Source organism: Onychomys torridus, chromosome 1, assembly GCF_903995425.1.
Source record: "Onychomys torridus chromosome 1, mOncTor1.1, whole genome shotgun sequence".
Classification (NCBI taxonomy): Eukaryota; Metazoa; Chordata; class Mammalia; order Rodentia; family Cricetidae; genus Onychomys; species Onychomys torridus.
Window position 1 is genome coordinate 26717366 of NC_050443.1, and position 12762 is coordinate 26730127.

The window sequence follows — 12762 nt, forward strand, 5'->3', positions numbered from 1 at the left end:
GCAGAGACACACATGGACACTCACTCGCTCACTCCTGCACAATAACAATCCATTACGGTTTTTAAATTGCCAGTAGCGTACAATGAGTCTTACTGGAGCGCTGCCAGCTACAGTCACATTGTGACAAACGTCTGGTAACATTAAGTACAGATAATATCAAGACACATCCAATTAGCATTTTTTAAATTAAAGATAAGTAGCGACATCCTCCTCAAGTGCCCACTATTTCTACTTCTTCCTCTGCCCACTGCCCTGAGGAGGAACTTCCTAACACTTCCAGACAGCTCCATCTCTGACTCTCACCTTGTCCCTGGTCTCTCATCACGACACTCATTAACGGCCTTCTACCTGGTCATGTCTGCAACAGCAACTGCGATGTTGAAAGAACACTCACGCTTATATGCAGGTAAGTGTTTTGTGTCCAAAGCACAGAAGAGAAAATTCAAGCCAGGAAAAAGGCTTATAAAACCTGGAAGTCCGGCCCTTGGAGGGAACTCACTGTCAGAGCTTGGGGGATCTATCAGACCTTTCTGAATGCACATGGCTTGACACAGACAGCAGCTGTGTTCTCCAACCACATAATCTGCTGCAGACATCTTTTTGAATCAGTGTGGGAATGTCTAGAAGCATGCCAGGCCCTTGCTGGCTGTGCGGTGTGATATTTTATTTGTGCTGAAATGTGGTGATACTTTATTTGTGCTTTGATAAATAAAGCTTGCCTGGAGATTGGGGTGGGGGAAGGCCAGCCATTTTAAGTAAACAAAGTCCTTAATCTGATCACTTAGCAGGCAGGGTCTCAGTGTGTTCAAAGCCATACTAGGGAACAGAGCTGAGTGTGATGACACATGCCTTTAATCCCAATACCAACCATAGAGACCTGGAGGTCTGTACAGACAGGCAGTGACAAGGAAGTGAGGTAGCTGGACTAAGAGCCGATGAGAGGGCAGAAAAGCAAGGAATATAAAGGTGTGGTTAAGACAGGAAGTAACTCATATTTGGAAGCTGCAGAGCTGGTGAGGTAAGGTTGGCTAGTGGCTTTTCCTATTTCCCTGATCTCTAAGGCTTTCACCCCTATATTTGGCTCCATGTTTTTTATTTAATAAGACCATTTAGAAATTCATCTACCGTTGGAGATTTAGCTCAGTGGTAGAGCGCTTGCCTAGCAAGCGCAGGGCCCTGGGTTTGATCCTCAGCTCTGGAAAAAGAAAAGAAAAAAAAAAAAAAAAAAAAAAAGAAATTCATCTACAGTGCACTGCTCCAGCATCTAGTACCCCAATAACTGACTTAATTCCTTCCCTGAGACTACATCTACAGGTGTTCTCTAGCTACCTCTAGGAGTCTACTTCTGTCTCTCTCCCGCAGTGCTGGGAAGCCAACCCAGGGCCTTGCACACATGGAGCTGCACCTGCAGTCCTGTGCCTGGGATTCTCAGGACTCACCTGCTGGTGGGAACCCTTCAGGCACTGAGTGTAAGGGGTGCACAGAGGCACCACTGCTGTGCGGTGGACTCGGGCACCACCATAGCTGACCCCACCCCTCACCTTCTAAAGTAACATTTGCTGTTATGTAAAAGTTCTGGTTGATTTTCTTTAAAACATGTTTGGAGGCTACTACAGGAGGATCATGAGTTTGAAGGCTACCTAGGCTATGCAGTAATACCTTGTCTCAAAAAAAAAAAAAAAATTGTTTTTTCTTTTGGTTTTTCGAGACAGGGTTTCTCTGTAGCTTTGGAGCCTGTCCTGGACTAGCTCTGTAGACCAGGCTGGCCTCGAACTCACAGAGTTCCACCTGCCTCTGCCTCCTGAGTGCTGGGATTATAGGTGTGCGCCACCACCGCCCGGCTTAAAAAAAAAAAGTTTTTGCCCACGGTTAAAAGATAAAATTTTGGATAATTTGGAAATGTGGTTGAAATATTAAAATAAGATTTTTATAGATTTGCTTAAAAAAAGTCTTAAAGTCACATTTGCATACGAAGCTTAAGTTTGCAGAACATAACTTTAAGAAACTTACCAAATACTTAAGACTGTCTCGTTCCTTGGTGACATTCTCCGCCAAGCCCACCAGGTTTGCCAGGTACTGGTGGGCAGACATCTCCTTCCCCATGGCCTTTTCCACTTGCTTTCTGAGGACATCAATTTTCTTTTGGTATTGCCTGCAGAGATCCCCAGTGGTGGGATGAAAATGTGAGCCTGTATAGCTTGGGCAGGGTGCATATATGTACACAAATTATGTTTAGAAACCAGTAAGTGGCCGGGTGGTGGTGGCACATGTCTTTAATCCCAGCACTTGGGAGGCAGAGCCAGGTGGATCTCTGTGAGTTCGAGGCCAGTCTGGTCTATAGAGTGAGATCCAGGACAGGCACCAAAACTACACAGAGAAACCTTGTCTTGAAAAACCAAAAAAAAAAAAAAAAAAAGAAACCAGTATGTGTGTATATATGTACACGTACACACACACACACACACACAATTTTAGTGTTTTTGAGACAGTCTCCCTACACAGTCCCGGCTATCCTGGAACTCACTATGTAGACCAGGTTGGTCTCAGACTCACAGAGATCCACCTGCCTCTGCCTCCTGAACAATAGGATTAAAGGCATGTGCCACCACATTTGGCTACCATTAATATTTAAAAACTACACTCAGGACCAGGGCAAGGATTGGTGATAGAATGCTTGGCTAATATGCACAAGGCCCTGGATCCCAACCCCTAACCCCACAGAATTAATTAATTAAATGCCACTGTCCAGCAGTACACATCTTCTTTTCAGTTTCAAGAAGTAAATGAATCTAACTTGAAGCCAGGTGTCCAGTTAACAAGACTCAAGGGTCAACTGTGCAGGCATGCTATCATGCCCACACTTGGGAGGCTGATTGATCCAGGAAGCCTGCTAGAGTTTCAGGCCAGCCTGCCCTACAGTGTGGGCCCTGTTACAAACAAACAAACAAAAAGAACAGCACTCATAAAATGCCTAGCAATAAATCAGCTAATTAAATATTATTCTCCTAACATTTTGACTTGTGTTTAAAAGATATTTTTGAAAATGGGATCCCACATAAAGGCAAGAAGGGGATGTACTGGTGTGTGTGTGTGTGTGTGTGTGTGTGTGTGTATGTGTGAGTGTGTGGTGTGTGTGGTTTGTGGGTGTGTGGTATGTGTATGTGCTGGTGTGTGTGCAGGTGTTGTGTGTGTTTTGTATGTGTGTTTGGCTGTTGTGGACATGTGTATAGGTGGGGAAGGGAGGAGTTGATCAAGATCCAATGTACACATACATGCATGATAAGTCAAAGAATAAAAGATATTTCAAAAACAATAAATAAATGTATAAGTATTAAAAACTGGCCGGGTGGTGGTGGCGCACACCTTTAATCCCAGCACTCGGGAGGCAGAGCCAAGGCGGATCTTTGTGAGTTCGAGCCCAGCCTGGTCTACAGAGCGAGATCCAGGAAAGGCGCAAAGCTACAGAGAGAAACCCTGTCTCGAAAAACAAACAAACAAACAAATAAACAAACAAACAAACAAAAGTATTAAAAACTGAAAAAGAAAAAAGAAAGAAAAATGGGATGTAGTAATGGAAAAACAGGCTTTGAGGAGGTGGTTAGGAGACCGTCTAGAGCCCAGGGTTGCCATGTGATTATCAATATCTGAACCACAGACTTGTGAACTATAGATCCACAGAAAAGCTTGTTACACTTATATTCTGATACTGTTCCTTTGGTTTATTTTCCATTTTATTGTCCTAATCAGAGAAAGAGAAGATAAATGGAATAAAATAAAGATAACAAGGAAACGAGATACGTGCATGCGATCACACACACACACACCTGTTTGTCTTGCGCATGCGCTCTAGCTCAGCCTCGAGTGCTCTGTTTCTGCTGACCCAGCTGCTTTTCTGCAGAAGCAGGCTCTTCTTCTGCACCTGTAGGGCTGTCAGCTTTTCCAGCAGCTCCTCCATCTCAGCACTGTCTTTTTCTTCTTCCTTTCGCAACTGGCTGACGGACAAGAAAAGGCAGACATATATGGATAGTGACACACAGTACAGTACAGTGTACAGCACACCCTTTGTACAGTTCACTATAGGTACAGACCACCCTGGGTACAGACCACCCTGGGTACAGCACACCCTTTGTACAGTTCACTATGGATACAGACCACTCTTTGTACAGTTCACTATGTGTACAGCACACCCTGGGTACAGACCACCCTGGGTACAGTTCACTATGGGTACAGACCACCCTGGGTACAGTTCACTATGAGTACAGACCACCCTGGGTACAGTTCACTATGGGTACAGACCACCCTGGGTACAGACCACCCTTTGTACAGTTCACTATGGGTACAGACAACCCTGGGTACAGACCACACTGTGTACAGAACACCCTTTGTACAGTTCACTATGGGTACAGACCACCCTGGGTACAGCACACCCTGTGTACAGCACACCCTGGGTACAGACCACCCTGGGTACAGACCACCCTGGGTACAGCACACCCTGTGTACAGCACACCCTGGGTACAGCCCACCCTGGGTACAGCCCACCCTGGGTACAGCCCACCCTGGGTACAGACCACCCTGGGTACAGACCACCCTGGGTACAGATCACCCTGGATATAGCACACCCTGGGTACAGACCACCCTGTGTACAGCACACCCTGGGTACAGCACACCCTGGGTACAGATCACCCTGGGTACAGCACACCCTGGGTACAGACCACCCTGGGTACAGCACACCCTGGGTACAGACCACCCTGGGTACAGCACACCCTGGGTACAGCACACCCTGGGTACAGCCCACCCTGGGTACAGCACACCCTGGGTACAGCACACCCTGGGTACAGCACACCCTGGGTACAGACCACCCTGGGTACAGACCACCCTGGGTACAGACCACCCTGGGTACAGCACACCCTGGGTACAGCACACCCTGGGTACAGCGTAGTTATGCAAAATCAAGTGGAACTAAAAGGAAGCGGATGGCCGGCAACTAGATTCTAAGCCCTGGTGGACAACCAAAGAAACAAAACAAAAGCTGAACAACTTCTGTCAGCTCCACATTTCACACGGAGGGCTCAACCAAAAGCTGAGCAACCTCTGTCTGCTCTATGGCTGACACGGGGGGCTCAGGCAAGCTTCTGCTTTGAGGTATCACTCTCACCTTTTCAGTTCATTGACAATCGACGTATGAACATCTATGGCGATCTTGCTGTCCAGCTGTGCTTTGAGTTCCTGGCATCTGGCCTGTAAGCTCCCCAGCTGCTCCTTGCTCTCCACCAGCTGCTGCTCCTGACTCTGGGTCTTGGCCTCCAGGAGCACAAGCTGTTTAGTCAGCTTAGAAACTGGAAGGGAACAAAATCAAGACTTGGCACAGAAGACATGAGTGTTAGCCAGGCATGGTGATGATGCACTCGGGGGTCTGAGGCAGGAGGATCATGAGCTCTGGCTAGGCTAGGCCACATAGGGAGAGCCTATCTCAAAAATTTATCTTTAAAAAAGAAGAGAGGTAGGTGGATGATGGTGGCACTTGAAAGGCAGAGGCAGGTGGATCTCTGTGAGTTCAAGGCCAGCCTGGTCTACCAAGAGAGTTCCAGGACAGCCAGGGCTGCACAGAGAAACCCTGTCTCAAAAAAGAAAAACAAACAAAAGGAAGGTAGGGATGTAGCTCAATGGTGTGCTGGTTGCCCAGCTTGCAAAGGCCCTAGTCTGATTACTGAAAAATCAGTTAGCTACAAAATGACCTTTTAGGGCTGGAAGAGTGCTTATTTTCACACGCCTGAAGCCTCAGGTTCAATCCCCAGCACTGCACACAAGAAAAAATAGAGCAGGCTTGGTGGAACTCGCCTGTTACCCAGCAACTTGGAGGCAGAGGCAGTTGTTCCTTGAGCAGGGCCTGTTTCAGACTTGTCTCTTGTCCTGTGACTCCCATCTTCAAGGAGAACTGGAGGGGGTGCTATGGAAAAACTCTCAACTTGGCTCACTTGAGAGAGCACTGCCTTCTGCTATGGTGGCTCCAGGAACACGGAGGGACACCATGGGAGAAGGGAAACTCATGGAAGTCCTGGAGAACCAGAGTTTTAACCTACACTGTCCTCAGCCCCGACAGAAGAAAGGATCGACGACGGCTCGGCTAGAAGTGCTGGCACACACCTGTCACCCTTGCATAGGTAGAGGCAGGAGGACTATGATTTCAAGGCGCCCTGGACTCTGTGGCAGGTCTGGGCCAGCCTGGACTACACAGCAGACCCTGTCTCAAAACCCTAGGGTTAGGGATGTGTGGAGATCTGAATACCAATGGCCCCCATAGCCTCATTTATTTGAATGCTTAGTCACCAGGGAGTGGCACTATTTGAAAGGATTAGAAGGATTAGGAGGTGTGGCCTTGTTGGAGGAAGTATACCATTTCAGGTGGGCTTTGAGGTTTCAAAAGCCCATGCCAGCCCCAGTCTCTCGTGTTCTCTCTCTCTCTCTCTCTCTCTCTCTCTCTCTCTCTCTCTCTCTCTCTCTCTCTCTCTCTCTCTGCCTGTGAAAGCCCTCAGCTACTTCTCCTGCACCATGTGTGTTCTACCAAGCTCCCCACCATGATGATAATGGACTAAGGTCTGAAACTGTAGCAAGCCTCCAATGAAATGTTTTCTTTCTAAGAGTTGCCTGGTCATGGTGTCTCTTCACAGCAATAGTACATTGACTAAGGCAGACTGTAACTCAGTGTAAGAGTGCTTCTTGGCATACTAGGGTGGGAGAGGGTCCAGTCAATAAATATCTGAGAACACAGTCTTGGGTTGTTTCAAATGCTTCATTCTGGAACTTCTCCAACTTCCCAGATGCTACCCTACCCTACAGCCTCACGGCAGGGCCAACTGTGAGCATACAGCAAACACACAGCCTACAGTTCTGAAAAGGATGACCCCCACCCCCACCCCAGCTAATAGGACATCACTATCACTCACCTTCTTGGAGGTGCTCCTGGTGGGTGTCCCTGGATTTTGTTTGCTGAATCTCCAACTGCTCTATCAACAGCTTGTTCTCATCTAGAACCAGCTCTGCTTGAGCCTGAAGCTGCCTCCTATGATTGATTCAAAAGATTAAACACTGTCCTCAGGTTCTGAGCAACCACAGAAATGTGTCACAGTGTGGGTCAACACCAGGGCATGTTTCTGTGTTGACCATGATGATACAGAGCAGATGCTGCCATGTACAGTGAATGGGAGAAAGGGCAGCAATAATGCCTGCATGATGGATGTACCATCTACTACAAGAAGTGACGGTTCACGTGCATGCAAAGGCAGAGGTCAGGACTGCCATGTGCTGACACCCAGGTGAGACAGTTGTGTTCCCTACACTGGAGCATCAGATCCCCACATCCAAATAATTGTTTTGAAACCCACATAACTCTTTGGGATGCTAGAAGGTCCCATTTTACTTTAGAACTCATATAGCAGCTGCTCATTGGTAGCTACACTTACAAGTCCCAAGCATTCCTGAGGCTGAAGCAGGACGGCTGCTTGAGTCCAGGACTTGAGGGCAGGCCTAGACAACTTTGTGAGACTTTTTAATGTCCCAAGAAGTAAAAATAAAATGCCAGAGATATGACTCAGAAGCCAAGAGCACTGGCTGCTCTCCCAGACAACCTGGGCTTGATTCCCAGAACCCACATGGCAGCTCAAAACCATCTGTAACTCCAGTTCCAGAGCATCTAATGCTCTCTTCTGGCCTCCAAGGACACCAGGCACACACATGGTATGTAGACAAGATATCACACATATTTTTTTTTAAAAATTAACTCTTTAAAAAACAAATAAACAAACCAACCCAGGTGTGTGCTACAAGCCTGAAATCTCAACACTTGGGAATCTGCAACAGGAAGAGCTCTGTGGGAGGCCAGATTGGACAGCAGTGAAACTGCTTAAAAAAGTAAAGGTGTGCTGTGATCACTTAGAAGCCTGTTCTTTTTTAATGAGACACAGAAAAGGAGTGAATTCAGATAGAGAGAGTGGGGGAAAGAAAAAAGTAAGTAAATACTAAGAATAAGTCAGGAAAAAAAAAACCCTAACTTATTAGATGGCTTAGAAATAGTGTCTTAAAACTATACCACACTGGGTTGGGGATTTAGCTCAGTGGTAGAGTGCTTGCCTAGCAAGGGCAAGGCCCTGGGTTTCATTCTCAGCCCCCCAAAAAACCCAAAAAACAAAAAACAACAAAAAAGAAACAAACAAAAAAAACTATACCATACCCCAGCCTTGAGTTCCCCACGAGAAAGCCCCCCATTTATGTGATGCATTGTAAATCACGTATCAGTTCAACTTTCATAATTGAAAATTCCAACCGGATGGCTGAAGGACCTTAGATGTTGCCTCCTTAAATGTTTACTGCCCACAGTACAGCAGAAAGCAGAAGGCCATGTGGAAGACGAGACAGCGAAGGTGGAGCCAGCCTAGGGCAACAGTGACTGAGCATGCTGCCCGTACTCCCAGGGGGCTGCCCAAGGGCGCCAAGCCAGCCTCCTCACTGCAACCTCACACTGCTCCACCTTGGACTTTCCCTCCCAACATTCACTTGTTCCTCCATCTTTTCTCAGCTCCTTCCACCCTTTACTGTTTTCTGAGACAAGTATCTATATGAAATTCAGGCTGCCCCAAAACCATGATCCCCCTGTCTCATGATCCCAAATACTTAGACGCCAGCAGGTGCCACCATGCCTGGCTCTCTTCCCTTTCTTTCACAGGGTCCTTTCTTCTATTTTTCAAAAATAGAAAAAAATCATCCTGAGTGAGATGACCTAAACCCAGGAAAACAAATATGTAAAAATTCACTTATATGTAGCTATTACCTGTTGATAAATGATAATCAAACTATAAATCACAAAGAGAGGTTAGGCAAAGAGGGAGGCTCTAGGGGAGAAATGCATGGATCTCTCTGGGAAGGGGAAATTTTGTGGTGGACTCAGGGAGGGTGAGCATGGGAGCAGGAAGGATGCAGGGTGGAGGAAGAGAATATAGGGAGAGACAGCTGGAATTGGGGAGTGTGTCTGTGTGTGTGTGTGTGTGTGTGTGTGTGTGTGTGTGTGTGTGTGTGTAGAAATCTAGTACAGTGGAAACTTCTGGAATCTAGGAGGGTGATCCTAGTGATGACTCCTAGTAAAGGAGGATTCGGAGTCAGAACTGGTTATCTTTTATAGGCAGGCAAAGCTTCCAGGAGTGGGACTGGGTTACATTTGGTTGAGTTGTGGTTGTTGGTCAAGAGGGTCCTGTGGAGATGCTAGAACAGAAGGTCACTTTCTGAAAACTGACAGCAGGGACACTGTTGAGGACAACTTCCACACAGCTCACTGAACAGAAGTCAAGCTGGTGTAGGTTTGGTTCCTTCATCCCTACATTCTAGTCTCTTTGGTGTGAGAAAGTACTCTCCAGGCTACAGAGAAACCTGGACACCATCCCAGCCACAAAACCGTCCACCTACAATCTGTCCTGCCTGCGAGATGTGCCGGGGCAGTGGTGGTGCAGAACTTGTGGGAGTGGCCAATCCATGTTTGGTTTAACTCGAGGCCCACTCCACAAGAGAGATAGCTCATGCCTGATATTGTCTGGATGGTCAGGAGCCAGAGACTGGCTAGCACAGAGGCTACAGTAGAACCAAATGACTGGAAAAAAAACAGTCAATGAAATGGAAGTCTCCATCAGGTCCTTCCTCTCAGAGCTCAGGGAACCCTGTGAAGAGCGGGAGGAGTCAGAGGGATGGAGGCACCAGGAGAACATGGCCACTGAGTCAACTCTGCAGGGCTCACATGGGCTCACAGACCCTGAAGCAGCAGGCACAGGTTCTGCAGGGGTCTGCACCAGGTCCTCTGCAGACATATTATGGCTGTTAGCTTGGTGTTCTTTGAGACTCCTAAACAGTGAGAGCAGGTGTGTCTCTGACTCTTTTGCCTGCTCCTGGGACTCTTTTCCTATAAGTCTGCCTTCTCCAGCCTCAATATGAGGGCTTGTTTTATTGTATCTTGTTTTGTCCTGTCTGGCTGTCCTCACTTGGAGGCCTGCTCTTTTCTGAAGAGAAAACCGAGGGGCAGTGGATCTGGGGGATGGGAAGTGGGGAGAGAGGGAAAACTGTAGTAGGAATGTATTGTATGAGAGAAGAATCTATTCTTAAAAGAAAGTTGAAAACTTCAGATTTAACACTTTTCTGATACCTACTAAGCCTGAAGTTCCCTGATCAGGAGAAATTAGAAATATAGACAGTGGATGTGGCCAAGGACTTCACTGAGAAGGTCTGGAAACAGAGACGCTACGCAAGTGTGCAGAGGGCCGTGCAGAATAGGGAGCAGCCAAGAGGCAAGGAAGGGGCAAGCTCACCTTCCTGAAGAGCCACCAGAGCGCCGAGTTAAAGTGAAGAAACACAGGATTGGGGGAAAGGCACGACCTGGGCATGGCACTGGGGAGCAAGTTCAACAGGGGAGTCACAGTGCACCAAGGTCTGCAGTGGCCCAAGCCACCCCAAGGACATGTCAGTGACCACAAACTCAGAAGAGCCAGCCTGACAGTAAGACACATGCCTGGACACTGAAGAGAAACCATTTCATTTTTTTTCCAGTGACATTCAGACATTTAAAACATACTAAACTTGCCTGGCCTTGTAGTATGACCTGATTCCCATGAGAAACAGTCTGGGCTGTTCAAGGATAGCCTGTATAATGGCTAACATTATGTTTTAAGTTTAAATTACTGTGCTTAAGAGATCTATAAATCAAAAAGTGCCTCTAACTTCAAGCCCCACTTGCCTAAAGACAGATAACTTCTTGGAATTCTGGAGCTGTTGTTCATGCAAGATACAAGATCCATGTTTTCCCTTCTGTAAATGAGCTTGATAGCCCCAACTACACAAGTTGTGTTTGATCACACAGAAGTGGGAGGTACATAGGCAGGAAGTACATCAGGATACATGCTTGCCCTGACTGGATGAAGGTGCGAAGTATGTAGGTAGCCTTGTAGGTTTTTCCTTTATAAGCCCCTGACTAATGTCATTCAGCACCATACTCTGGGAATCCCGGGCATGGACCTTGCCAGTGTCCATTGTCTTGAGCAGTATTTAATAAACCTTGCTTCCAATATGGCTCAAAAATTATGGTATTGGTCTTATTCTCAGCTTGTGGGTTTAATACTTGGTGTACATGGAGTTCTAATCTCAAGAAAGAAAGAAAAAAAGATACTAAACACAACATACCCACTAAAAGCTAACCATTTCTGTTTTCATAGTTTCAGCTGGAAACTATCTCTAGACTTTCATGGCTTTGTTGCTGCTGTGTGGGATTCCAGCGTGGGGGTGGGGGTGTCACACAGAGCTGAGAGGAGAAGAAAAGGAGATGGATAGAGGGCAGGAACAGAGGGGTGTGTGTGTGACAGAGAGCAGGGGGAGGGCAGTCTCCGCTGTGGGCAGACGTAGCCGGGCCTTCATGTCCACAAGCCAGCTGAGTGTGCAGTGGTGATGGCCCAGAGGGGCTGCTTCTGACGCAAACACGAACAGCAGAGCAAGTGAGCTTCCGGTCTGAGGACCTACTTGGAAAATTTAGTTATCTATTTGCTTACTCATCTATTTTTGCTTTTTTGCAGTGTTACAGACTGAACCCAGGGCCTTGGTTGGAAACAAAGTGCTCTACCACTGAGCTGTAGGCCCAGGGCCATATTTAAAATGTTTTTCTTGTTTTAGTTTGTTTGGAGATAGGGTCTCCCTATGTAGCCTTGGCTGACCTGGAACTCCCTATGCAGACCAGGTTGGCCTCAAACTCACAGAAATCCTCCTGCCTCTGCCTGAGTACTGGGATTAAAGGTTGCACCACCACACTTGGCAGATGATGATGATACCAACTTAAAGCTAAGTGTAGTGGCACGTGAATGTAGCTGAGCACTTGGAAGGATGGGGACCTGCAGAGTTCAAGGCTAGTTTAGAGCTACATAGTGTGACCTGTCTTCAAAAGCTTAAGGCTAGAGCCGGGCAGTGGTGGCGAACGCCTTTAATGCCAGGACTCGGGAGGAAGAGCCAGGCGGATCTTTTTGAGTTCGAAGCCAGCCTGGGCTACCAAGTGAGTTCCAGGAAAGGCGCAAAGCTACACAGAGAAACCCTGTCTTGAAACCCCCCCCCCCCCAAAAAAAAAAAGCTGAGGCCTAGGTATGAGACTCAGTGGTTGAGCGCTTGCCCAGCACAACCTGAGGCCCTGGGTTCCATCCTCAGCACTTCAAAGAATAAAACCAAATATTTTAAAGTCCAATTTAGAAGAGTTCACCGGGGCTGTATCTTATTCATGTCTTAGAAATTCTTCCTTTTTAAAAATTTTATAAACAATTTGAAAACTACTAAGTTTTTTGTACCCCAATAAGCCTCTCCACGACACAGCAATCCATATCAAATCAGACTGAATTAGAAAAAGCCCCAGTTTAACAGATAAAGCATTCCCGAGTGATTCTCCAGCTCCCCAGAGAGGAGACAGAAAACCACATGTCTGTTTTCTGGGATTAAGCTTTAATATCCTGTGGGAGTGGTCTCGAGTCTCTCTGAGGGAGGAGCCTTGTTTGTTGGGCTTTGAAGGGGCAGGTTTGGAAAAAGAGACAGGAGAGGGGTGCTGTGGATGTCTTTCTGTATGCTGTGAATATGTGTTGCTCTGATTGGTTGATAAATAAAGCAGTTTGGCCTATGGCAAAGCACCTTAGAGGCAAGCGGGAAATCCAAACAGACAGACAGGAAGAGAAAGGAAAGGCAAGGCAGATGCTGCGAGCCACT

At 47.0% G+C, this 12762-nt stretch overlaps 1 protein-coding gene across 2 annotated transcripts in view; it reads right to left on the reverse strand.

Moving 5' to 3' along the window:
* Nucleotides 1-12762, reverse strand: part of Cep89 (centrosomal protein 89) — a 59356-nt gene that overhangs the window by 18330 nt on the left and 28264 nt on the right. For both annotated transcript variants that reach the window (XM_036209467.1, XM_036209458.1), the window contains exons 13-16: nt 6945-7060; nt 5156-5336; nt 3825-3992; nt 2011-2152 (exon numbers count right to left, since the gene is read on the reverse strand). In XM_036209467.1, the coding sequence (XP_036065360.1) occupies nt 2011-2152; nt 3825-3992; nt 5156-5336; nt 6945-7060 (607 nt within the window). The remainder of the gene's footprint in view (nt 1-2010; nt 2153-3824; nt 3993-5155; nt 5337-6944; nt 7061-12762) is intronic.